The sequence below is a fragment of the Mustela nigripes genome, chromosome 7, assembly GCF_022355385.1.
Source record: "Mustela nigripes isolate SB6536 chromosome 7, MUSNIG.SB6536, whole genome shotgun sequence".
Taxonomy (NCBI): domain Eukaryota; kingdom Metazoa; phylum Chordata; class Mammalia; order Carnivora; family Mustelidae; genus Mustela; species Mustela nigripes.
Window position 1 is genome coordinate 116,390,515 of NC_081563.1, and position 26,620 is coordinate 116,417,134.

A 26,620-nucleotide genomic window follows, 5' to 3' on the forward strand; every position below is an offset into this window, starting at 1 on the left:
AAAAAAAGTGTTTAAAAAATTAGTAAGAATACCCCAGATTCTGCACCACAGTAGTCTTATTGAATGCACAGATATATATGGGACTGAAAAATCACTCAATTCTCAGAGGCATAAACAGTTATGATACTGAAGCTGTTGGCTCACTATATGATGAGGTTTGGCCAGCTTCCCCTGTAAGATTTTGGCTTTCATCTTATTTCTGGTCCATTTAAAAAGCTCGCGAAAATCTGCAGCTGATGAGGATAAATTTAAAAGATGGCTATTAAAATGTTAGTGTTTAATATGAAGGCTATCCATTAATACTTATCCTTTATAACTGCTTGTCCTCCATTAATTTCCAGTGTTGTATTAATAAAACAGAACCTAAGCTTAAAGGGCAGTGATGAAAAGGGTTCAGGAAAATTTGTTATCAGGGAAGGTTTGAAAGGACAGGAGCTGTGGGGGCCACAGGGCACCCAGCAAGTGTTTGGTCCTTTCTTCTCAAAAAGCACCATTAATGTTTTTGACTATGTTTTTGTTGGCGGAGTTTGATGCCCCGATGGCCAAGGGTGGCAGGGTTTATCAGGTTCTGAGACAAAGACGACCAACCCAAGAGCAATCTTTAATGGGAAGCCATTCTAGACTGTTCAGAGTCCATGCTCCTAACAGTTTTAAGAATTAGCAAATACCCATCAAAGCACTGATTTAATAAACTATGGTATAACATGGACTTCTCTGCGGTTTTAAAAAATTACTAAGACTGTACTAACTTGGAAAAATGTTTTTGATACTAAAATGTTGATAGGCTTATGGGAATTAAGTTTTTAATTATAAAGCCGTTTTTTCAGTTGATAAAGACCAAATGCTACAAAGCCCAAACTCTAAAAACACATTGCAAAATCTAATGTTCTGTTGAAATGTGAAACCTTAGAACTGCCAAGGTAAAGGATCTGGGTGGGGGAAGGTCAGGTCAGAACTGGGCCTCACATAAAATAGCATTTCTTTTAAGATGTCCAGCCAAAGTTTTTTCTGCAGAGCATTTACACTGCAGGATGTCAGGGGAGAAGGGGCTATAAAAGTCTACATATTCTTATTCCCCCACCCCTACCTTTTTTAAAGTACAAGAGAGAGAATGAGCATGGGCATGGGCAGGGGGTGTGCGTGGGGGAGGAAGAGACTCTTAAGCAGGCTTCGTGCCCACCATGGAGGCTGACACAGGGCTTAGCATCAGGACTGAGCTGAAATCAAGAGTTGGACACTTAACCAACTGAGCCACCAGGTGGCTCTTTGTTTCTTTTAAAGAAACTCATTCAAGGGACATTTGGGTAGTTCAGTCCATTAGGTGACTTGACTTCGGCTTAGGTTGTAATCTTGGGGTCTTAGGATTGAGCCCCACAGTAGGCTCCACTTAGCTGGGGAGTCTGCTTATCCTGCCCACCTGCCTGTGCTCTCTCTCAAAAATCTTTGATGAAACTAAAGTATTGAACACCTACAACTTGTTAGGAAACTGGTTGCTCTCAGTACTTAGGGGTGCCTGAGTTAACAAAACCCCTTGTTCTTGGTGCCTATGTTATGGTGCGCTATTTTATATGCTGTGGGCAGTGGAAATGTGGGAGTGAGCCAGGATGGGGTCAGAAAGAACATGCACATCAGCATACTAAAGAATAAAGCAGTCATGTAACCTGTTTATTTAGTCTCAAACTTTTTAAACCACCAATAGAACCCTTCTTTTTTCCCCTTTGTATAATTACGAACACTCCTCAGGACTGTCTCCTAAGACACTTTAAAAATGGTCTTATTTGGAAAAGGTCTTGTTCCTTTCTTACAACCAAAACCTGGCTCTTGATCACAGATCCTCTAGTTGCCTTTTTTGTCACCCTACAGAAGGTTCCTTGCAGCTGAGCTGGTTGGTATGAGGCAGTAGAGACAGATGCATAAAAGCTACTATGAATGGGTAATTTAGGGCAGGCCAAAACTGAGTGGGTTAATGAAGAGTTAATTCAGTTTTAATCATACAGTCTTAAAAGGTGTTATCAGTCCAGAAATAATTTTGAGAATGAAGTTACAATTGGGTTGAAATTACAACAACTGTGTGCCAACCTGTCACACAAGTAAAATAGTAAAATCCTGTCTCCCCTAGGGGGTCCCACTAAAGTAAAAAATGAATGAAACACATAGATACACACAAAAGCAATGGAGTGCTAATTACACAAGAGGCACTAATCCTTGTTTTATTCACGCAGTAACATTGGACATTGGGAATTGTGTGGGCGTAGATACAAAAGAAGGAAGATGGCATCATAAACAGTTGAGTTCATCAGGGCAGTGGTGGCAGCTCAGCCAGTGTATGTGGTCTCCCTGGGACCTGTTAGGTCGAGGGACTACTCTGCTCCCTCCACCATTTCATGGCCAAGGTGTTTCTGGCCTGTACTTGAAAGGTCACAGTGATTAAAAACAGGGTTAAGACATTCAGGGCTGAGTGAATGCTCCTGGGGCCACTTAGGAATCTGGCAGTGAGGCCATGAGAGCAGCAGTATGCCCTTATCGTCAGGTGTGTGCAAGGCAGATCCCAGCAGACACATAAAATGATCTTTCTCCCTGTGCTATATGGAGAAATAGCTTTCAGCCAAATCCTCAGGCGGCAGAACTGGAGGCACCAAAAGCACCACACAGGCACCATCACCTCTTAGGTTTCTCATGGTCACACCAAAAAATTACTTTTAATATAGAAAATAAAAGCATTTACGGTGGGTCTTTTTTAAACCCAGAACAGAAGTTGGGAAAAAGAAAAGTATTCTCTAGCATCATGGTTTGGATTCAGTTCTGTATGGTACAATCACATGCCACAATGCCTTCCTCACCAATAAATAGATGCCCAGGTAGGGTTTTTCTCATGTGCTGTTTAGAAGACGTTAAAGGCTGTTTCTAAGATTTTCTTAGTGGCCAGCAAGAAAGAAAATTTTGAGAGAGGGAGGGTACCTAGCACCTTGTATTCCCCTCATGTGCTAACAGCTGGACGACTTAGTAGTGAGGTAGTGGCAGTAATTCCTCACCTAATGAAAAGAATTCAAATCTATGTAATCAATCCCTGGACACTGAAAACAGGCTGTCCTCACAGATACCATGTTCCAACCACCCTCTCATGAAGCTTTATCCCAAAAGGAGCTGACAAGAAAAACGACCTCCAATGTCCAGTTTCTCAGGATGAAGATAGACCTCACCAGAGCCCAGGCACAAACTGTTTTTGCTGAATTCATTAAGCACAACTTTTATAGAAAACTGACAAACCAAATTGAAAGAATCACTGTTATAATAACTTTAATTTATCTTGCATTTTACATAAGTCTATGAACGATTTTAAAAAAGCACCGCCTTACCCCATCACGTTTTTCTGACAGTTGTTAAAGTGGCAATGAGTATGTCAACAGCTTGAGCATCGGCATCTTGCAAGGATTTCATACCAACCAGCCACACGCCAAAGAACCTGGCAGCTTTTCTATCTTGTTTTTAATACAGTGGTATATCCACTCTGATGGTAAACCTGTCCAGCCAAATCTCCACAACACACTTTGCAAAATCAGTGGTGGTTAGCCAATTAGTTAGCTTTGGCACGGAGCTGTGCTCGCTTGCCTGTGACAGCCTGGAAGCCGGTTTTGATGCTGGCAACAGAGCATCGAGAATGACAAGTTTCGCACTGTAAGAAATAGAGTCGGGTGTCCTTTTGCAGGATCGTGTCCGGTGATCGGCACGTGTGACAGGTAACATATTCCTCTGCAGGAAAAGCAACATTCAGAATTACCTGGCAGCTGCAGTAAGCCAGAGGTTTCTTTCCCTCTGAAACATCTACAATGGACTCCACAAGCCCAGGCTGGCACCCAGACCAGGGAAGGCTTTAGCCTAACTTAGATATTCTAGGGATAAAAAGACACAAGCTGTCTGCTGTGATGGTTCAGGTACTAAATCAAGGACTCCAAATGTCCAAGGAGGAGGGATGCTTGCCAGATGCCATTCCTGGTTCTGTCTACAGGAGAGCCAGTCAGAACACAACAGTTTTCCTAGATGGGAATACCACCTGCCAATTTCAAGTGATTAGGAAGATGATAAAGGCAGTCCAGGCTTGACTGCAAAGAGATTTCCCTAACTTGGCCTTCAGCCTAGAACCAGCCAATAGCCTTGATCTGATGGGCCTTAAGAAAGCCAAACCCTTCTCATACCCCTAAGCAGCTGCCAAGAGTCCCCTTGAGCTGTCCCATCTTCCCATCATTTTCTCTCATCTTTGAAGGTCACCCATTCTAGCTTCATTAAGAAAACAGTGGATCTCCCCTAAAATATTACAGCCTGACTGAGAACATTTCAGAGTAATATAATTAAATATACACTTACTGATATATCTTCTCAAAACATTTTCTATCTGTTTCTGTTGGAATCTTCCTTTGATTACAAGTTGATTATTACCATCTATAGAACCACTATAAGAGAAAAGAAAAGTTTCTCCATTATTTTTGTTTCCTGTAAGAAACCAAATTCCAGGGCCTATTTAAAATATATTCAATGGCATAGGCAAGTTCTAGGAGCAGTGCTGTACTACCTGATTTTTCAAAATTTAAGTAGTTGGTGCCTGATGACCTACTCCTATTTCCTACCATTAAGTCCAGTTTCAACCAATTAAATCTCCAGTGACAGATTTATGATTAAGTCTAACAAATTGATTCCTTAACTGTGTGATGGTTTATTCAACAAAGGAAAAGGATGCTTCTACTGAATGTATGCCATGTACAAGACAGTGAGGGGGGTCTATAATCTATAAATATAGAAACAGGAAGGGAGCTAGATCTCTAAAAATTCTAAGCACCCAATGTTTTGATTCAGTCACTGAGTGGATGAAAATACCCTAAAATGGGTTGTGGTAATGGTTGTTCAACTGTGTCAACATATTAAAAGCCATTTGTACATTTAAATGTGTGAATTGTATCTCTAAAGCTGTTACCAATAAAGTACAGTTGAAATCACAGGTCACATATTGTCAATGGTACTTTAAAAAAAAAGAAGATGCTGACAAGCACTTTGATAAGGTAAAGCTGTGTGATAGGCATTATCATTTGCTACATATCACAAAGTGAAACAAAATTCAGCCAGGTAGCATTAATTTTATATTTGTTTTGTATCTTATAAAACTGACTGCTAAGAACCTCTCCTGTGATTCTCCTTTAACTATAAGGTTTTATTATCATCCTCCATGTACTGTAACCCTTAATTTCCAGGCTATGGTGATTCCACTGCTTGATGTAGGAAATTTTTTTTCATTCACTGTCAAAAGAAATTGAATTTTCTCAACAACCCCATAATATTTAGCCCACTGACCACAAGTTCACTGGTCACAACTTGTTATAATACCCCACCTCTACAAAAACTGTAGATTATTCTGAGAAGTAGAACACTGCTAGCTTTTATTCCTTCATTAGTTTATACAAGTTAAAAATAATGTAACAAATTTACATTTACAACAATTCTACAACAGAGCTTACCTATCTACCACTAGTCAAATTAACCCCTTAACCCCACAACAAGTGTAGTCCGTTCCAACAAGCTGAATTAATCCTTGTAAGCCTTTTAAGAGCTCAAGCTCTAGAGACAGGCAGAACTGAGTTTACTATCTTGATTATGCTATTAACTGGCTATGTGAGCAACTCACATGAACCTGTTTCCAAACCTGTAAGATGGGTAATACTAATTTCCACTTATAGTTCACAGGACTATTTTAACTGAGACAGTGCCCCCAAATGTGCTTCCCATAGTACCTGGCATACAGGAGGCACTCAGTATGTGTTAGTCATCATTATCATGCTTTAAGACTGTGTTACTTATTTTTAAAGGAACTTTTGGGATTCCTAGTACTTACGGTCATACTCATTGGGATGGGCCCCATGGGGTAATGATCTCCCTGAATGGGAATGGACTGGCTTGGTGCCTTCAACATGTGAGCCCTGAAGACTGGGAAATAACTAATTATGGATCTCTGTTTCAATGTTTTCTCCTGTGCCACTCATCAGTCTATTTCTTTGATACCCTATTAACAATTCAGAAAATAAATTCTGGCCTAAAAGTCTAGTATTTGCTAAGAACACCCCAAAATTCTAATTAATGACAGGAACACCAGCAGGCCTGTATAGGTGAGCCCCTTTAACTCTATTCCCTATTCCTAAGCAGCTAAACTCTCAAACGGTTTCCCTCCCTCCCTGGCCTAAAAGTTCCTCTGATTATCATCATGTGAATTCTAAGTGTGTTATATATCCCTTTCAAGTTATGAGAAGTTCCTTTGAAACACCTAGTACTGCTATCTACCACTGTATATAAATGTGAATACAGTTTCTTACCTTGTACCCAATTCAGCCAATAAAAATGCAAGGAGATGTTTGGGCTGACGATGTAATCTAAAAAGAAAGTGGAATATATAAACTTTATCTTTCACTGGAAATCTTACAAAATCTCTTTTAAAAAACCACCCTATTCGCTGTTTTTATCTGTACTCAACTACTTGGTGAATTTTAGTGTTTAGTCCATCAAACCCTGAAATAACACCAACTTGGGTGCCTGGGTGGCTAGGTTACTCAACTGCCTTCGGCTCAGGTCATGATCCGAGGATCCTGGGATAGAGCCCCACACTGGACTCCTTGCTCAGGGGGAGCCTGCTTCTCCCTCTACCTGCTACCCTGCCTGCTTGTACTCTCTGTCAAATAAATAAAATCCTTTAAAAAAGAAAAAAAAAGTAACACCAACTTTACAGGTTAACCTCTTTCTGAGAAGGAAGGTAAAGGGATCAGAAAGAGCTACACAGATGTCCTTGATTGTAACTGTAAAACCCTCTTTATTTATTTATTTATTCTTAAAGATTTTATTTATTTGACAGATCACAAGTTGGCAGAGAGGGAGGAGGAAGCAGGCTCCCTGCAGAGCAGAGCGCCCCATGCAGGGCTTGATCCCAGGACTCTGAGATCATGACCTGAGCCGAAGGCAGAGGCTCAACCCACTGAGCCATCCAGGCGCCCCTAAAAGCCTTTTTAAAGAAGAAAAAGATCTAGGGGTGTCTGGGTGTTTCAACTGGTTGTGTCTGACTCTTGATTTTGGTTCAGGTCATGATCTCAAGGTTGTGAGATAAAGCCTCTCACTGGGCTCTGTGCTAGGCGTGGAACCTGCATGGGATTCTCTAAGAAAAAACAAAACAACCCCACAAAAACCTTTAAAGAAGAAAAATAGGCACAAATGTCAAAGGTCAAAATGTATGAAACCCAGGCAATGGGACACTTGGCTGTTGTGCTAATCCCTATGTTATTTCCTTTTTAAAAATCATATATATATGATATACATATAAATATAAGAAAACAGAAAAATTGAAAACAGCTTAAATATGCAAATGAAGAGCAGTTAAATAAGTTATGGTAGGGGCGCCTGGGTGACTCAGTGGGTTAAGCCGCTGCCTTCGGCTCAGGTCATGATCTCAGGGTCCTGGGATCGAGTCCTGCATCAGGTTCTCTGCTCAGCAGGGAGCCTGCTTCCTCCTCTCTCTGCCTGCTTCTCTGCCTACTTGTGATCTCTGTCAAATAAATAAATAAAATCTTTAAAAAAAAAAAAAAGTTATGGTAGCCTGCTTTTAGAACAAGGCAGATATGTATATTACAAACCCCCTCCCCACTCAAATAGGAAAAAGCAAATAGAGAGCAATGCCATTCAGTATTTAAACTTAATTCTATTCATTGGTCGGGGGGCATCTGGGTGGCTTAGTTAAGTGTATGACTCTTGCTTTCAGCTCCGGTCATGATCTCAGGATCCTGGGATCAAGCCCCGTATGCAAGGGGGTCTGCTTCCTCCCTCTCTGCTCCCCGCCCCAATCCCTACCCAGCTTGTGCTCTCTAAAATAATTCTTTTCTAAAAAATCATTCTCTTCACTTGGCATTGTCTGAACTTGTTCCAGTAACTAGGTATTATTAAAAATTTTAAGTTACTCCTTCCCAAAGTATAGTAAGGGTTGGTGAAAAATATAATAGAACAAGCAAGCTCCTACACTGCTAGTGGGATATAAATTGGTAGGAGATTGTTGGAAAGCAATCTGCTAACATTTGCCACAAAAATAACCCAATCCTTTCAGTTCGGCAGTACTTTGCCCTAAGGCTCTATTCCGAGTTACTGTCAAGATACATGTATCAGGATGTGTCCTGAAGTTTTGCCACTGATCATGAAAACTCAGAAGCAACCATATCCAGCTAAGGAACTGTTAGAATATGTTGTGTTGCTACTGAAAACATTTCTGAAGACTATTTAATGACATGGGTAAAAGTTTTGTGATATATTGAGAAAACTCTGTTAAACCCCACAGTATGATACCAATCTATTTTAAAATATCTACATGCACAATACTAGCTAAACATAGAAGTATTAAGTTATGATTATCTTTAATGGTAGACTTACAGATGATTTTTCATTTTCTTTAGCATGTCTGTATTTTCTAAAATAAGAATATACTACTGCTATTATCAGCAAAAAGTCTAAAACCTTTTGAGTAATGGCTATAATGAAACCAAGTGATGACCTCAGGGTGGAAGAATTTTAGTAATTATTCTTTTGTGTTCATCACTGTTTTGCCTTTTATCTGCAATAAGCATGTATCATTTATGAAACTGAGCAACAAACAGTAGATAAGGTCAGCTGCCCTAAGGAGCCTGTCAGAAAAGATGTAGCTGAGCTAGAAGTGACAGGCCCAGGGAGTGACCTGGGGGTGAGATACATATGGAATGTGATGGTTATTAAGAAAGCTGCAATCCCATCGACCATGTCTTGGCAATGACCATCCAAAGAGGAGGCACTCCAAATTCAGCTGCTGTCCTGGCGCTCACTCTTCCAGTTGTGTGGCAGGCCCACCCAGCCTAATGCGCTTTACCACCTCCCTATCTGGGCTCCCCAGGCTCCTGTCTGAGGACTACATCCAGCCTCCTCCCCCTTCACTCCATCTGGTTAGGATCCATTCTAATGGGTCAGCAAGAGTTGGCTTTTCTCACCTTAGGAAGAACTGACAGACTTAAACTGTGACCTTACTCAAACCAACCCTGACACTTGTGCATTCTTTCCTTCTACCTGCAACAAAGTGCCCAATAAGGATTTAACATATCCTCCACTGAGTATCTGGCATTTGGGATGGAGGACTCCCCATTAACCAACTTACAGTTTACAGATATCTGTAAAGTTGACAAAAGAAGTTTTCTTTGTTCCTACTCGGACAACCTGTGGAGGTTTCATGACAAATTTCCTTTTCTCTCCAGCAACCATATCTGGATTCTTTTCCCTCATAATGTTGAACACTCGATTCAGTAGCTATAGAGAAACAAATGATATTCACATACATTTGTATAAATAGCAGAAGTTTAAAATTCCCACTTGAGTCACTGTTTTACCTTCAAAGCAAACATCACTTTGTACTCACTTTTTGCTCACTTCAGCAGCACATACACACTTTTTACTAAACACACACATTTATCACTACATGTTCTGGCAGCGCCTTAAGAGCAGGACTCAATCCTCAACCAGGATCTGGTCTATTAGGGATCCTGAGCAATACTGAGTTCAAAGTTGAATGAATGAATGAATGAATAAGCCCTACTAATTTTGCTGTTTCTACAGGAAAGTATAGGATACATGGGAAAGTAAGATTCAGGAAAGCCCAAAGAAATGAACTCGACTCACCCTTAGCCCTAAATTAGTCTCACCCCCTTCCTCTACTGCTCTCCCAATTAAGGGGCTCCATGTCCTCAGAAGTTCATAGATTCAGATGGAACAGTGAATACCATAATGATTGCTGAACTCTGGGTATCTGAGGGTATCAGGCAACACTGTGCAAGGACTATGACCTCTCTGGGCCTGTTTCCTGATCTGTTCTTAAATGACCCTTCCAATTCAGTATAAAGGTCTTGCTCGTCAGGGGTCCCTGGGTGGCTCCGTTGGTTAAGTATCTAACTCTTAATTTCAGCTCCAATTATCATCTCAGGGGTCATGAGATGGAACCCAGGCTCCACAGTCAGTGAAGAGTCTGCTGGAGATTCTCTTTCCCTCTGCCCCTCCCCACCACACAGCACACATTCTCTCTCACTCCAAGTAATTATTAAAAAATAAAAGATCTTGCTCTTTGAATTCTAGTGAACATCTTAGCCCTTTTTCATAACAGAATTTATCTTACCTCCTCATATGTGTAGTCTCTTTCTGAGCCTGCCCAAGCAGGACCTGTCTGGTTACTGAATGAGATACCATCATCTTTTTTGCTGTCTTCATCTTCTAAAGCTACAGATAATAAAGATCATAAGAATGAGGGGTGGGCAGTAACAAAGTGGGGGGAGTCAGATCTGGAGAAATTAAAGCTTCTAAGACATTTGTCTTCCTCCCGCAAAAAAGCATCAAGGCTCAAAACCAACCTGTTATTCCTTCAAGACAGCAATGTTACAACTTTCATGAATAATCCTTAATAGAAACATCTATGTTAGGAATTTGTGATAACAGACACACCAAAAAATAAACACAAGATAACATAATGCAATGGGATAAGTAGAGGGAAAAAGTCCAGCTGTTTTGAAGCACTTAGGAAACATCCACATCCGTAAAAATCCACCTGCTACCTACACTGAAGTTCTCTAAAGAACTTTAGCACTTAGAGCTAATAAAACAGCACTTTTAACAAAAAATGAAAAAAATTTCTGATTATTTAAAATCCAGTTACAGTTAATGTAATCCCAATTGCCAAATTCTCCCCCCATGAAATCTTGAAGTCTCATTATCAAGTTAAATACTTCTTCCTTTCAGTTTCCATTATCAGGCAGTGCAAATAAGGAGAAGAGAAAAATAAGAAGTCATCAAAGAGACTAGGCCAAAGTCTTGTGTAACCTAGAAATGAGGTGCTGAGCCCCAATATTACCTTCATCTTTCTCTAGTATTTCATCCTCATCTGGAAACTTAACATTCTTCTTTTTCTTCTTTTTATTGCCAAGCATAATGTCAAGGTCATCTTCTGGTTCAGCTGGTTCCTGGATATCACTTTCAATCTTAAGATCCTAAGAAATTGAGATTAAGAATCAACATTTTGATACCAAGACTATTTTTTTTTTTTTAATTACATGGGCTGACATCATTTTGGAGGAAAACAAATATTCACAACTGAAGTTATAGATAAGCAATGTCTCTCACAGGTGAACCAAACTGGCTCAGAAAGTCTGCCATTTAGGGGCACCTGGATGGCTGTGTCAGTTAAGCGTCTGACTTCAGCTCAAGTCATGAGCCCTGTGTCATCCTCTGTGCTCAGTGGTGAGTCTGCCTATCCCTCTCCCTCTGCCCCTCCCTCCCTCTCTCAAATAAATAAATACATAAAATCTTTCTGCCTTTGACTCAGGTCATGATCTCAGGGTCTTGGAATTGGGCCCCGTGCTGGGATCCCTACTCAGTAGGTCTCTGTTTCTCCTCCTTCTGTGCTCGCTCTCAGAATAAATAAAATTTTAATAAATAAATAAAGTCTGTCATTTAAGCTGGAAGCTCTTTAAGACACCTTTTTTTTTTTTTTTTTTAAAGTAGGCTCCACATCCAATGTGGGGGCTTGAACTCACAATCCTGAGATCAGAGAGTCACATGCTCTTCTGACTGAGCCAGAGAGGTACCTCTCCTTAAGACACTTTTGTGGCATATTTTCCTTTCTTTTATCTATCAGCCTTGAGATCTTACAAGTATTGCCCATGTTTCCAAACCAGACCACTGTCAAAATCACCTAAAATCTTTAAAAGATTTCTGTATTAGGGCAGCTGGGTTACATAGTCAGTTGAGCATCTGACTCTTGGTTTCGGCTCAGATTGTGATCTTGGGGTCGTGAGATCGAGCCCTGCACTGGATTTCACACTCAGTGCAGAGTCTGCCTAAGATTGTTTCTCCCTCTCCCTCTGTCCCTCTTGCTCATGTGGGCTCTCTTTACAATAAATAAAATCTTCAAAAAAAAATCTTGTATCTTGACTGACAATCTTCAGCAGCAGTAGGGTTCAGGAGTATTTTAAAGAGTTTCTAAGTATTCTGATGCAATCAATGGAAGTGTTTTTTCCCTCCTGACACCAAATACATGGTGAGGCAGCTGCAGAGCCTTCTCTGGTTATACCACTTGCCCAACAGCCCAACGTGTTCACCGCCATTGAAGGGCTTTTATGTAGGTTTCATTATGCTGACAGATTAATTAAATCATTGCCCATTGGTGGCTGAACTCAGTCTCCAGCCCCTTTCCCTGGAGGACTGTGTATGTGAAAGTTCCAATCCTTCAATCACGGCTTAATCTGACAACCAGCCCCCACCCTAAAGCTATCCAGGAGCTCCTAGCCACTAGTCCTCTCTCAAAATACACTTTTATCACTCCAGAGATGCAAGAGTTTTAGAAGTCTTGTGCCAGGAACTGGGGACAAAGACCAAATAATTGTTTTCTTATTATATCACAGTCAGCCTGGCATCAGACTGTGAAAAGGTCTTTAGGCATCATTTCAATAAATGACATCATGAAAGAGGGGAAAAGGCAGAACCCAGAGAATTACATTCACCTGATGAATGGATGGAGACAAGGTAAACCTGGATCCCAAGAGTAGCTGCTGTAGTTATGGATGTAAACAGGGCACTAGAAATGAGTCAGATACACCCCAGAAGATCAGAAAGGGCCAGTCTCAGTCTCTAGTCTTCTAATCTCTCCCATCCTTTGACCAGCTTATCTGGCTTCCCACCCTGAAATATGTTGTCAATATTACCTATCAAGGTCTATTTTTGCAAGCCTACATCCTGAAGTACTCTGACAATGGCCACTGTAATTTCATAAATCTTAGCAGAAAAATTGGAATAGCTGGGAGTAAATGACACTCAGCCTTGAGATCCCAAATCCAAGTATGTAGTCGCAATGCCACATTTGGCCATCAAAAACCAATCCTCTCACGTGTATTAGCTGGGTAACACATAAACAAGAAAGGATATTAACTTAGTCTCTAAGATGACAGTCATCAAACAAGACGACAGTCATTAAACAAGAAACTTAGATAATGCTTATATAAATTAGCACGCAACAACTAATTTCTAGTCCTATACTATTTATTGACTTCATTCCAGTAAGATCTACTTCCAAACTGAAGCAAAGACCCAGTGAAACACAGAAAATAGCAGAGTGTTTTTCAAAATTTTTCAAAAGCCCTGTGATGGTCTGAAAATTCAGGTGGATGAGTAACCCAATACCCCTATGTTAAAAACACTTTAGTTTCAAGTTAAACTTCATGCCTTACCTGATGAGGATACTTGTAGTAACAAGCTATGTTATACCTTCAATAGCAGAGAAAAAAGTATTTAAGCATTTAGTAAGAGTAGAGCTTATAACGTGACTCTTCAGGACAAAAGCTACTAAAGGAACTGACCAACAAAACCTTGTTAAATAACCAAGACCTTCTATAGCACATCTGATATGTCACTTTGTTACCCAGGATATTTAAACCTCATTTGTTCAGTATAATCTGAACATTTCTTTCTCAGTTTCCCTACAATAGTAGGAAAAGAAGAGAATCCCCAAACAGGGAGACAATAAGATAAATTCAGGTAAAATCATCCTGTTCTGGGGCACCTGGGTGGCTCAGTTGTTAAGCATCTGCCTCCGGCTCAGGTCATGATCCCAGGGTACTCAGATGGAGCCCCACCACTGAGCTCCCTGCTCAACAGGGAAGCCTGCTTCTGCCTCTACCTCTCCCCGATGCTTGTGTTCCCTCTCTTGCTATGTCTCTCTTTGTCAAATAAATAAAATTTTTAAAACAAATAAACAAACACAAAAAGCCGCCTTGTTCTAAAGGAGTCTAAATTATTCCTGAACTAAAATAATCTTAAAAAAAAAAAAAAATTATTTATTTATTTGACAGAGAGAGAGAGAGAGAAAGAGAGAGAGAGAGAGAACAAGCAAGCAGAAAGGCAGGTAAAGAGAGAAGGGGAAGCAGGCTACCCGCCGAGCAGAGAGCCCAACACAGGCCTTGATCCCAGGATGCTGAGATCATGACCTGAGCCAAAGGCAAAGATTAACCCACTAAACAACCCAGGTGCCCTAAAATAATCTCTTAAAAGGAAAAATATCTTGTTCATTTCCGTTCCTTAGCAATTAGCACACAATGCCGGACTCACTGTAATTACCAATACATATCTGCTGAATTAACCAAGTTATCAAAATTGTGGCCATTTCCAAAACTGAATGAATTACTACTATATACATTTCCTACTACATGTGGGATACACTTTATTTACTTGAGTTTGAGCAAATAAACTAATTGGGGTACAACCAGTCAGAATGGCTCAAGTTAAGTCAGGAAAGGACACATGTTGGCGAGGATGTGGAGAAAGGGGAACCTTTCTACACTGTTAGTGGGAATGCAAGTTGGTGCAGTATGGAGATTCCTCAAAAAGTTGAAAATAGAGCTACCCTATGACCCAGCAATCATACTACTGGGTATTTACCCTAAAGATACAAATGTAGTGATCCAAAGGGGCACCTGCACCCAAATGTTTATAGCAGCAATGTCCACAACAGCCAAACTATGCAAAGAACCTCGATGTCCAACAACAGATGAATGGATAAAGAAGATGTGGTACATATATACAATGGAATATTACGCAGCCATCAAAAAACATGAAATCTGCCATTTGCAACAATGTGGATGGAACTAGAGCGTATTATGCTAAGCTAAATAAGTCAATCAAAGAAAGACAATTATCATATGATCTCTCTGATATGAGGAATCTGAGAGGCAGGGTGGGGGTAATGGGGGTAGGGAGGAAAAATGAAACAAGATGGGACTGGGAGGGAGATAAACCATAAGAGACCCTTAATCTCAGAAAACAAACTGAGGGTTGCTGGAGGGTGGGGGGGAGGGGAAGGATAGGGTGGCTGGGTTATGGACATTGGGGAGGGCATGTGCTATGGAGAGTGCTGTGAATTGTGTAAGACCGATGATTCACAGATATGTACTCCCAAAGCAAATAACACATTGTATGTTAATTAAAGAAAAAAGGGAACCAATCTTACAAAAAAAAAAAAAAAAAAAAAAAAAACTGGGGTAAAGAGCATAAAATGGGACACTTAGTACATGTGTATGTTTGTTCTCATGCTTAATCCTTCTCACTTGTATATACATAAAATTGCTATTATCCTGGATTTTTAAAACAGATGTATGGGTCTGTTCAAAAGTCCTGGACAGGGTCTTTAAAATAGTAGCTCTAAGTAAGGGAGTAACAGACTTTCATCTCCTTCCTCATCCATCCTTCTATTTACCCACCTACCCACCTCTTAATCTATCCTTTTTAAAAAGAATTTTGCGATATTTATATTGGAAACTGATCGAGTAACAAGATAATCACAGGGCCTCATGTCCCTAAAAGACTAGAGAACCCCATAAAACTAAGTGCTCCCATTCTCCTATAGACCATAAAATCATTAGCCACCAACCATCACTAGCTGGGGTTCATTTTTTGCTGCTCAGAGGAACATGCATAAGTTTGTGTATCTTCAACATGCTACCAAAAGTCTAAAAGAAGAAACCATATGAATATATGCTCCACAGAATTTCTCACTTATACAGATATCTCTCCTCATCCAATCTCAGTGTGGTTAATGGCCAAGGGCATTTTGTAATTATTTTAATGGCACCTGCAATACAATGTGTAAAACTCAATTGATATTCCTTTAAACCATAATTTCTTTAAGATACCTAGTCAGACACAATCCCAAGAAAATGACCTTAACACTGATCAAGTACTTAATAACAAAAGCAAAGCTGTTGAGGCAAAAGAAACATCAGCCATTAACAACCTTCGAGAGGACAAATTTTACCTTCAATAAGAAAGCAATACTACCTTTACACCTTCTTCAGCTTCATCAATATCAAATATCTTTTTTGTTTTTTTCTTCTTTTTCTTCTGATTAAAGAAGTTCAAGTCATCTAAATCATCAGAAGCATCTAAAAATACAGATAATTAAGGGTAAAAATTATTAACAACTAGCAGAAGGTATAGCACAAACTGAGTTAAACCAACATTTCAGCTATTAATTAGTCAAGTGACCAGAATAGACAGATTTGGTATTAATTAGTACAGTGGTCTCTCTACAACCCAAGATCACAGTTCTGAAAAACTCAATAGCAGGTCAAGTCAAGGCTTTGTAGGAAAAACCTGGGTAGGGGACCCATGTTGGGAATAATTTTAGTAATCTGACCATACATACAATGCCTCATTTTTCTTATGGCAAAGTCAGAGTTCTAACACAATTTCCAAGGTTCTCTAGCTTTCTCTCTCCATTTCTGGCCCTGCTCTCATCTACCAACCCTTCGTTGTTGGTTCTAGTCTAAACTACTTCTACTTCTTAGTGTCATGTGTGTAGTCTCTTACCTAAAGCCTCCCATTGGCCCTCTCATGTGGCACTTAACTTCATCTCACTGGATCTTGGTTAGAAGTAACTTCCACCAAGAAGCCTACTCTAACCCTATCCCCCAACTGGGTTTTAGGTGCCTCCTAAGTTCCTAAGTTAACAGAAGTAACCCTCTGTTATTCCAACAGAGATACTTAATGGCTTATCTACCTCCCTACTGGCTACTAAGGTGCTATACTTTTTTCATCTAAATACTAGTGGTTAGCTCATTGTTACTAAAATCAATCCATCAACAAAAGGCCTTATAAAGTATATAACATTCATTAAGCCTACAATTTGAAACTTTATCCACCATTAGTAATAATGGGTTTATTCAATAAGTCTTCCATTTGTCCTGCCCTATTGTACACTAAGAATACTTTAGGATCCATCTGCTACGGTTTTTCAAGGAGCTACTTACGAATTCATTGGTCTTACCACAAAAATGTCTCACTTTTTTTTTTAAAAGGAAGTGGACTTTTTTTTTTTTTAAGATTTTTATTTATTTATTTGACAGACAGAGGTTACAAGTAGGCAGAGAGGCAGGCAGAGAGAGAGAGGAGGAAGCAGGCTCCCAGCCAAGCAGAGAGCCCAATGTGGGGCTCGATCCCAGAACACTGGGACCATGACCTGAGCTGAAGACAGAGGCTTTAACCCACTGAGTCACCCAGGAGCCCCTGTCTTACTTTTCAAGTTTGTTTTAAACATGTAAAAGATGCTTAGCACATACTAGATGCTCAATAAATGTCAGTTCTCCCCATCGCCAACAGTGTAGTATGTTCAACAGACATAAATCATATTTACCGTATCATTTATTTCTAGTAATCAAATAGTGTCTTATGTTAGAACACAAGAGGGACTAAAACACTGGTGTCTAAATCCAAACATTTTAAGCTATAATTTTAATCTCTTCTATAGATTCTCAGATTTGCTAAGATACAAAAATGCCTATTTTGCTCCAATGTCTTTCTGCCTACACTCAAATACCACTACAATTGAAACTGGAAAATAGAGACCTGACAGGGAAGACTGGAAAAACCAGGCCTGAGATGATGAGGTTTTGTCATCTCTGCAACTTGGGGACTGGTAGGAATTTCTCTGGAATAAATCTATCAGAAATCTGGCAAGACCAAGTGCATACAACATGTTAATAGCCTCAACTTCACTTACCAGGCTGGGAGGTCACTGTAGGCACAAAATCCAAAACACAAAAGAGAACCAGGTCTCACAGGACAACAGTGACTCTTCTATATCTACAAACTCACCTTTTTTCCTACTGTCCTCTTCATCAGCTTCTACATCTTTGTCCTCAGTTGGCTCTGGTTCTACTTCTTTTGTTTCTGAGGGCTGGGTTTCTTCTGTCTGGGCATCCCCTTCCTCATCTAACATAAAAGGCTTCTTCTTCTTCTTTTTCTTCTTGCTCATAGTAGGATCAAAAATCATCTGTTTAAAGAAAGAAAAAAAAGAACCAAGTGATTGTGTTTAAAGATACTCACATTCCAAATATTGTATACTCAAAAAATATGTGCTTGAAAGTACAATATATGGTGCATTAAAGTACCAAAAAGGATTTTACAAACATACACAGGAAGTCCATCCAACAACCTACCTTTATTAGTAAAGGGGTGGGGGAGGGGTATGGTTCAGAAACACGTGCACATGCCTTTAAATTTGTAAATCCTCACAAGATACAGCAACTTCACTTTTAAATTTCATGAACAAATTTGGAGACTTTATAAATGTATCATGGAACTTGGGAAGGGACCTTAGCAACAACTCATGCTATGTTCCCCACTCTATGGATGAGAAAACCAATGCCTCGGCAGCTTACACAAGTTTTATTTACGGCTGGTTTGCTATGCCGGGAGACTTGACCTGATAAATAATTAAAACAAAAACGTCTCTCATCCCATCCCGACACTCCTCCCCAAGCTCAGACAAATCTTTAAGAAAATCCATCAGACCCTCTTCCTATAGCAAATCTCTAAATAAGAGAAAGTTCCATAAGCTTTTACTCTGCTTTTTGTTTTGGGAACATTAAGTTTTCCTAGCTATTCTAAGTCTAATGTCCACTAGAGAGTAAGTGAAAAACTAATTTATAACTTATTTTTGGCATCTTGTATACGCTGATCACGTGGGAAAAAAAGACTAGATTATTATTTTAGACACAAGAGTTTAGCAACATTTAGAGTAGATGCCTGGTAAAATGGAAAGAGGTCTTTGAAGTCAAACAGAATTGGATTCAAGCCTCAAGTATTTCTCTCTAAGCCCTTACCAATCTTTGTCTAAATTCTACCATGCTTCAATTTAGGATTTTGCCCAATGATCTGCTGTGACAGAGAAGTATTTGAAAGCAAAGATCTGGAGCCCAACTGACTGAATTCAAATCCTGACTCTGGCACGCACTTAATTGTGTTACTCCAGATAAGTTCTTACCTTTTACATGCCTCATTTATAAAATGGAGATCAGTAGCAGAACCAAAAACAAATCTCACAAGATTATTGGGAGGATTAAATGAGTAATTAAATATAAAACACTTGGTACAGTGCCTGGAACAAAAGTACTCAATAAATGTTAGCAATTGTTATAATTTATATAATGCTTTATAGTTCACAAAGCATGGTATCTCTTGATTCCTATCACTGAAGTTTCATCAACTTGGGGTGATCAAATTTCAAGACATATCATGAAACACTCAAAAAAATTTCCTCAAACTGATTCCAATTAACTTAAATTTATCATCCAAGTACATCAGAGAAATTGAACTACACTGAACCAATTGAACCAAATTGAACCAAATTCAACCAATTGAACCAAACTAGGGTCTGTAATTAAGGGAGGGTAGTTATCGTCCTCACCCAATGAAAAAGGATCTGCAAGATATTTTGGAAATTGACACAGCCTCATTTCAAAGATTTCCTCTTCCACCTTCACCAAGATTTAATTGTGTAGCAAATGAGTAATTCTGAAATGCAGTCAGTCTGAAGAACATTACTGAGCAACTTAAAGAAGAGGATATAAAAAATAAAGAAGACTGAAGAAACAGGAAGAAGTTCCCCACTGCTAACTATTAGGTCCTGGGTCAATCTACATGAATGTTGCAATCTATTCCAGGGAGGTATCCAGTTTATCCTCATTCCTGAAATATGGAAATTTGGCAAAAGGACAGAGAACACACAAGGCACTAGAAATCTGGTTGTCTGGCAGGGCTTACAATGTATTGCATTTTTTTCCCCAAGTATCAAGTTCCCTGGAATACTAATTACCTTTTAACTATTATTTAGCAAGACAGACCAAAGATAGGAGGGATTCTCGAAAAGAGGATGGCCTCACAGCTATCTTCCTACTCTCTGAAAAACATTCATACTTAAATCTATAGGCAAACAGTTTGGTTGTAGCCTTGTAAAGAGTAATAAACATGCAGGAATTATACACTGAAATAATTAACATCTCTCTCAATTACTATCTCTGGATACTTAAGACATATAGTTATTCCCTCATATACTCACACCACCTACCAAAGTAGGGTTTAAAAATAAGGAAACCAGGGATCCCACAGTAGTGCCCAGAGGGGTACTCCCCCAAAATACAAGGCCATGTCAGTGCTGAGTAAAAAAAAATATATTTTTAAAGATTTTCATGTCTCACAAATTATTACATTCAAAATGTTTTATGAGACTAGTTTGGATTTGAGAAGCAAATAGTTGCTAACAGTACACTTAGGAAAAAACCACAGACCTCTTGAGATTTTTTTTTAAGTAAGTCCACAGCAAAGCTTTCAAAAACAGCTTCTCACTTTCAACTTCCAGGTTGGGCTGGGCTGGAGAATGCTAAAATGCTTCATGAAAAGTGGTAACCTACTCTCATCCATCAGAATTTACCCAAGATGATAACTTTATGGTCACACCACACCCAGGAAGCAAGTGTTAGTTACAAAAGAACCTAGAGAAAAAAGGTGAGAAGGAATGCTAAATACTCTCCTCTCTGGGTGACAAGATTTTTATTTCTTTGTATTCTTCTGTGTTTTGTAGACTTTGTACAACACACATTCCATTTTTAATCAGGAACTTTTTTTTTTTAGTTTAAAACTTCTTTTGTAAAACATCCTACCACGTTGTGTGAAAACCCAATAGTTCCGACAACTTGTAAACGAGGCCTAGTAATAAGAGGTAATCTTAGTTATTAACAGCACTTCAAAAAAAATGGTCTGAAAAATAATGAATGCCTGAAGATTAGGGGATTTTTCCATGATTCTAGAAGACTGCTTTTAAAAGGTCAGGATTCCACTAGGTTAAAGAAAGTTATATTTTGGTGAGTTTCTGGCTTAATTACCAGGTTTAAAAAGAAATGTATGCAGTTTATTTTATGTCAGTTATACATCAATAAAGTACTTAAAGAAAGAAGGAAATGTGAGAAAATAGGGGAAAAAAAATAACCCCAAACTAACAGTAAGTTCTTTAACCCTCTATCTTAGGCCCAGGGTCTCTTGGGGAGACCCTGGTAGTTTATAAATCTTTTCCACGTACAACTTTTCACTTGATCCTTAAAGTCTGTAAAGTAGTCAGAAGTTAAGGACTTGCCTAAGAATACTAATTTAGTCAACAGTACTGAGGAACCAGATCCTGAACATACCTCCAGAGTGGAAGCTAAAGGCTGAGTTTCTAGTCCCACTAATTTGCTGCCTAGGCCCTAGTTTTCCTGCCTATAAAATGAAGTTGGACTGGTAGATCAGCGAAGTGCTAAGCTACTTAACACTTTATTGGCTTCCAAAGCCCTCTGTTGGAATGCTGGTTCTGCCATTTTTGCTTGACAAAATCTTGTTCACCCTTCAATAATTTATTCACATTCCACTTCCTTCAAAACTTGACCCCACTGCTAAAACTGAATCCTCCAGCTCCCCAAATCGCTATGTTGAAATGGCCCTATTTCTTCTACCCACTGTAGCAAATAGTAGATCTCTTAAGTCCAACACTTGTGAGTACTTTACCATAAACCCCATACACAGAATAGTACCACACCGTACCTACAAAGGCACTGTTAAAGGTTATGAAAATTTTAGAAAATGAGTAGGAAAAAAACCAAGCATGAAACATTGCCACTCTCAGAACTTTTGAAAAATACAGTAGCCAGAGCAATGTCTTGGAGGTCAGAGTATGACCTCCAAGCAAGAACCGCCGATTTCATTTAGATTCTCAGTTATTTCCTAACAGAGCAAGAGTCTCCCAGTGACTTAGATGGAGGCAGTATTGTTTGCAGAGATCTGGTATTCTACTACTCAATCCACCACTTATTATTTAGTCATGGGCATCATACAACTCTCTAAGCCTCAGTTCTCTCATCTCTAAAATGGGCGTAACAATACCAATTTTACACGGTGGTGAAATCATATGTGAGATTGGAGTCTACTCCTCCAGTATAAAAAATCCAAATTTCTTATGTGGTCCTCAAATCCCTCCACGAATTAGCCGCCACTTACATTTCAAGAGAATTCACTCTAACCAAATTGGAGAATATCCTTTCTGTGAGCACATGTATTTGCCTTCTTAACCACTCTCTTTACCCTATGATCAGGCCTTTCCACTACTGTGGAAATTCGTGCAGGGCCTACCTAATAAAAACCAACGCTCGAGAAAGCCCTGATTTTTTCCTCCTCCTACTCTCCAAGGCGCTATAGGCCAAGCACCCCAATATTTACGAAGTGAATTATTATAAATTCAAGAGCTTTTTGTTTTTTGGCGGGGAGAGCTGGCCGGTAAGCCGTAGTTTTCCTCAATCAATACTTACTGACAGTACTTAAAATCAGATTTCATTTTAAGCCGTTTGATTTTACATGAACTGGAATAAATCTGGCTAAAAGGGATTTGAGAAAATTTGCTGAGGTACAAGCACGACGGTGGAATAAGATCCAGCCAGCTTCGTAGCCCCATCTTCCCGCTCACGTCGCTGTGAGCTCTGCTCAGGAAGGCTCAGGGACTCCCGCCCTAAAACTTTCCGAGGTGAGTCACTTTTTGAGGCTGAAGGGTCTTCTTCCTCTGTCCTATCTCCCTCACCCCTAGGTCTTTTAAAGAAATAATGCTCGAGATGAGAATAAGGGCGGATACCGGCCAGGACATGCGAGCCTACAAAGTTTTAAACGAGGGCGCTCCGCCGGAGCTGAGGCAGGTTCCTCTCGGCACTCCCGGCGCCCAGCGAGGAGAGTTGGAGCCGCACTGTCAAATCGAAAGGAATGCAGCGGTCGGCAGCCCCAATCTCGTTCTTTCGGGGAATTACCCGGGCATTCAAGCCCCCTTCTGGGAGGGCGACTCAACGAGCTCTTAAGTCCGGAAACGCCCGGCACAGGAGGAAGCAGGCCTCGGCGCCGCCGCCCTGAGAAGAGCCGGGCGCCACCAGGCCCGCGGCTCCGAAGTCCTCACCGGTTCTACCGTTCCCAGCCGCCCAGGCCCGGCTGCCCCACATGGCGGAGGCCGGCCGCTAGGCCGCAGGCCCGGTCTCCCACACCGGGGTGGGTTAAGGCTCTCCGCCTCAGTCCTTAGCTCCAGAGCCAGGCTCAGGCCCTCACCTCGTCCCCGGACATGGTTGCGGCTCGAGTGGGCTCAGCACGGACGGGAAGTCGGACGGGTCAGCCCCAGGCCCCGGTGGCAGCTCTGCTCCTACCGACACCTCTCCTACCACCGCACTAGACTCTTGCATCAGCGAAAGGGAACGATACCCCGCCCTCTCCTCCCAAGCGTTGGAAATACGCCTGCGCAGAGCCTACCAAGGCGCAGGCGCGCAGAGGAGCCGACCTAGAGCGCTCGGTCTGGCGCGAGTTACCAGGCGACGGCGCGGCGCGGCGGCGGGCAAGCTGGGACTTGTAGTTCGTCTAAAAGAGGCGGGCACTTACCGGACGGCCGCCCCGCGGTTCGTGCGCTTGTGCGACGTCTAAGGAAGTCTAAGGACTGAAGGTTGGCTTTTGCAATTGACGGCTGTTACCTCAGTCTCCGCGTTTTACTACGGGGCTTATGGAGTGAATTCGGGGCCATTTCTCCTGAGTTAGGGTGGTTGGTGGGACGCCCAGTAATAAGAACCCGGTAGGGCTTAAATTTCCTTGCTACTACCTACTCCGTGCGCCCTGGAGGTATTTTAGTCTTTGAGGAACTCAAAAGTTGGAGCTAGAGGCGCGTACCTCACTGAGAGGCTTTACTTAATGAGAAATTTAAACCTAACGTGTTGGATTCCAGGTTGGGAGGTCAGAAACCAAAAGTCTCCTCTGTAGTTTTTGTTTGTTTGTTTGTTTGTTTTAAAAGATTTTATTTATTTGACAGAGATCACAAGTAGGCAGAGAGACAGGCAGAGAGAGAGGAGGAAGCAGGCTCCCCACTGAGCAGAGAGCCGGCTGCGGGGCTCGATCCCAGCACCCTGGGATCATGACCTGAGCCACCCAGGTGCCCCTCCTCTGTAGTTTTGAGGAGAGATGTCTCCTGAGAAGAGACGGCTTGCCCCCAGTCTGTCAGGAAGCCTGAAAATACTTGTTCGTGAAATCTCTGCTTGAATGCTCTTGGGGGGGGGGGAGGCATCACGCAGTTCTCCCTAAGCCATAATAAGAGCAGTTATCTTTGAAGGGGCTCTCACGAGTGCGGATGGCCTCCAGCCAAAGACCACTGACTCCACCACTAGAGTTGAACAAAGTTGGACTTATTGTCTCCTTACAAGGAGGTAGACACACCATGCTGTCGCTTGACCACTGTGAGACTTTGCATCCCTAAGGAGGCTGCAGTACCTGCTCAGTAATCTTCAACTACTGATATCTGCTCAGACCTGTGTTTCTCCACAGCAGCATTATTGACCTTTGGGGCCTGATAATTCTTTTTTTTTTTTTTTTAAGATCTTATTTATTTATTTGACAGAAAGAGAAATTACAAGTAGGCAGAGAGGCAGGCAGAGAGAGAGGGAGAAACAGGCTCCCTGCTGAGCGGATAGGCCAATGCGGGGCTCGATCCCAGGACCCTGAGATCATAACCTGAGCCAAAGGCAGAGGCTTAACTGGGGCCAGATAATTCTTTGTTGTTGGAAGCTGTTCTGTGCATTTTAGGATGTTCAGTAGCATCCGTGGCCTCCATCATGTCAGTGGCACCCTGTCTCGTTGTGACAATCAAAAATGTCTCCAAACATTACCAAATCACCCGTGTTTGGGAGCCACTGGCATAAACCATTTATCTCTTCCTGGGTCTTTGAAAGGTAAGAAACATTTGCCACATGAGAATCCCCAAACCGCTTTAAATGGGGAGATCTTGAAAAGAGAGAGAAACTGCGTGGCCTAGAGTTCTGAAAAACCTGTTCAACTAGAACAATGAAGACTGAGACAAAGCAAAGACAAATGAAGTGGGAAGAAACAGAGGGAGAGGACCAGTGATGAAAGTGGAGAGGACCTCTGTAGAAATCACCCTTAAGTTATTCGGTTAACAATAACAAAGACACGAAAAGTCTTAATGAGGTCTTATAGTACCTCTGCTCCCTGTTTGGGAAATGCTGTTATGCTTAGCAAATAGTCCTTGGCCACTTTTCTGAAAAGACTTCTTTTCCTTTACAGCATGGGCCCAGGTCTGACCTTCCCGGGGCCCAAGTCTGATCTCCCTAAACTGGCTACTTGCATGAGACTCTTCAGAGATTTCAAACATTCCCCCAAGGAAGTAGTTTGTTTTCCAGGAAAGCCAAGGTTTCCTGGAAAGCAGGCAAAAGTCATAAAGCAATGATAGCTAAGCTTTTCCAGGTTTTCCAAGAGACGATCCTACTTAGACTAAGCTAATAAGAGCATCAATGCAAATAATCACCTGTATCTTCCTAATCTCTTTCATTTAGGAATCTCTGCAAAATATATAGGTATTTATTAGTTTTCTTCTCATAACAGTGAGAGAAATCATTGTAATTTTTCTGTTTTATAGATACAGAAGCCAAGTCATGGAGTCCACAAAAAATAGTAAGAAATCCAGAAATAGACTATTGAAATCTTCACTTTGGGCCATTCCTGAAGCTTAGCACCACTCCAGATCTCCCACTACTCAATAGTAAGGTAATGATAATCCTTCAAGTGTATACGAAATTTTATGTTTTCATAGGCTTTAAAATAATCCATAGTCTCTTCACTTGACCCATAAAATAGCAGGCCTCTTTTAGTAGAGGCTATGAATTAAAATAATTAAAATAGAGGGCATGAATGAAATAAAATTAAATAGTAGTAGTATTTGAACTGGAACCCAGATCTCATGATTCTTAGTCTAATACTCATTGTACTTGGTAAGCAAGTCCATGCATCCTCTCATCTATTTTTACCTCATTATGTAGGGTCTTTTAAGAGTTAGCTTTGGTGAAGAAAGGGAAAAGTCACTGAGATATTAATGAAGCATCTGGTAACTCTGAAATTAAATTAATCTTTGGATTGACATAGTAGGCAGAAGGCATAATGAGGTTCCCGCTAAAGAAATCTTAAATAGAGTTAACCTTTAGGATATAAATTAGTAGGAATGAATTCTTAATTATTTAGCCATATATAAAAATGACTTATGAGATAATACTGTCACTGAGGAGATTTAGGAATTACCATTTCTAAGCAATTTGATCAGGCTATAGTCTAATGAATATACTATCTCTACATACTGTCATTATATTAATGATACCCAAATTCATATTTCCAACCCAAACCTCTCCACTGAGTTCCAGCCTCACATATCCAAGTACCTACTTCTCTATGTTTGCTCATCTCATAGAGATCTCAAAGTCACTGTATATATTTTTTTAATTTTTTTTTTTTACTATTTTATTTATTTATTTGACAGCGATCACAAGTAGGCACAGAGGCAGGCAGGGGTTGGTGGGGGGAAGCAGGCTCCCTGCTGAGCAGAGAGCCCAATGCGGGGCTCGATCCCAGGATGCTGGGATCATGACCTGAGCCGAAGGCAGCTGCTTAACCAACTGAGCCACCCAGGCGTCCCACAATTTGTTTAATTTATTGGTAGGTTGTTTACTTGTGATTTTCATAATTTCACTTCACTTCTAGAATGTATATAAATTCTTTGAGGATAATTTGTTGAATTAATAGATAAAAATCCAATAGTGCTAAAATTTTAACATGATTGCTTATAGAGATGTAGTTGAAGTAGGAGGCTTTATTTAATCATATAGGATAAAAA

The 26,620-nt window shown here is 40.6% G+C and overlaps 1 protein-coding gene across 1 annotated transcript; it reads right to left on the bottom strand.

Moving 5' to 3' along the window:
• Positions 1-3,280: 3,280 nt before the first annotated feature.
• Positions 3,281-23,174, bottom strand: EIF2S2 (eukaryotic translation initiation factor 2 subunit beta). The gene is made up of 9 exons (XM_059406818.1): positions 23,014-23,174; positions 17,719-17,896; positions 15,904-16,007; positions 10,931-11,066; positions 10,202-10,302; positions 9,194-9,342; positions 6,354-6,410; positions 4,363-4,448; positions 3,281-3,750 (listed from the first exon to the last, which is right to left on the bottom strand). The coding sequence occupies exons 1-9, from the start codon at positions 23,026-23,028 to the stop codon at positions 3,575-3,577; spliced, it is 1,002 nt and encodes a 333-aa protein (XP_059262801.1). The 5' UTR covers positions 23,029-23,174; the 3' UTR covers positions 3,281-3,574.
• Positions 23,175-26,620: the final 3,446 nt, after the last annotated feature.

Coding starts and splice junctions, on each gene's coding strand:
- EIF2S2 (XM_059406818.1), bottom strand. Junction 6,411..9,193: donor TTTACAGATATCTGTAAACT/GTAAGTTGGTTA, acceptor CTTTCTTTTTAG/ATTACATCGTCAGCCCAAAC. Junction 4,449..6,353: donor TTGGCTGAATTGGGTACAAG/GTAAGAAACTGT, acceptor TTTCTCTTATAG/TGGTTCTATAGATGGTAATA.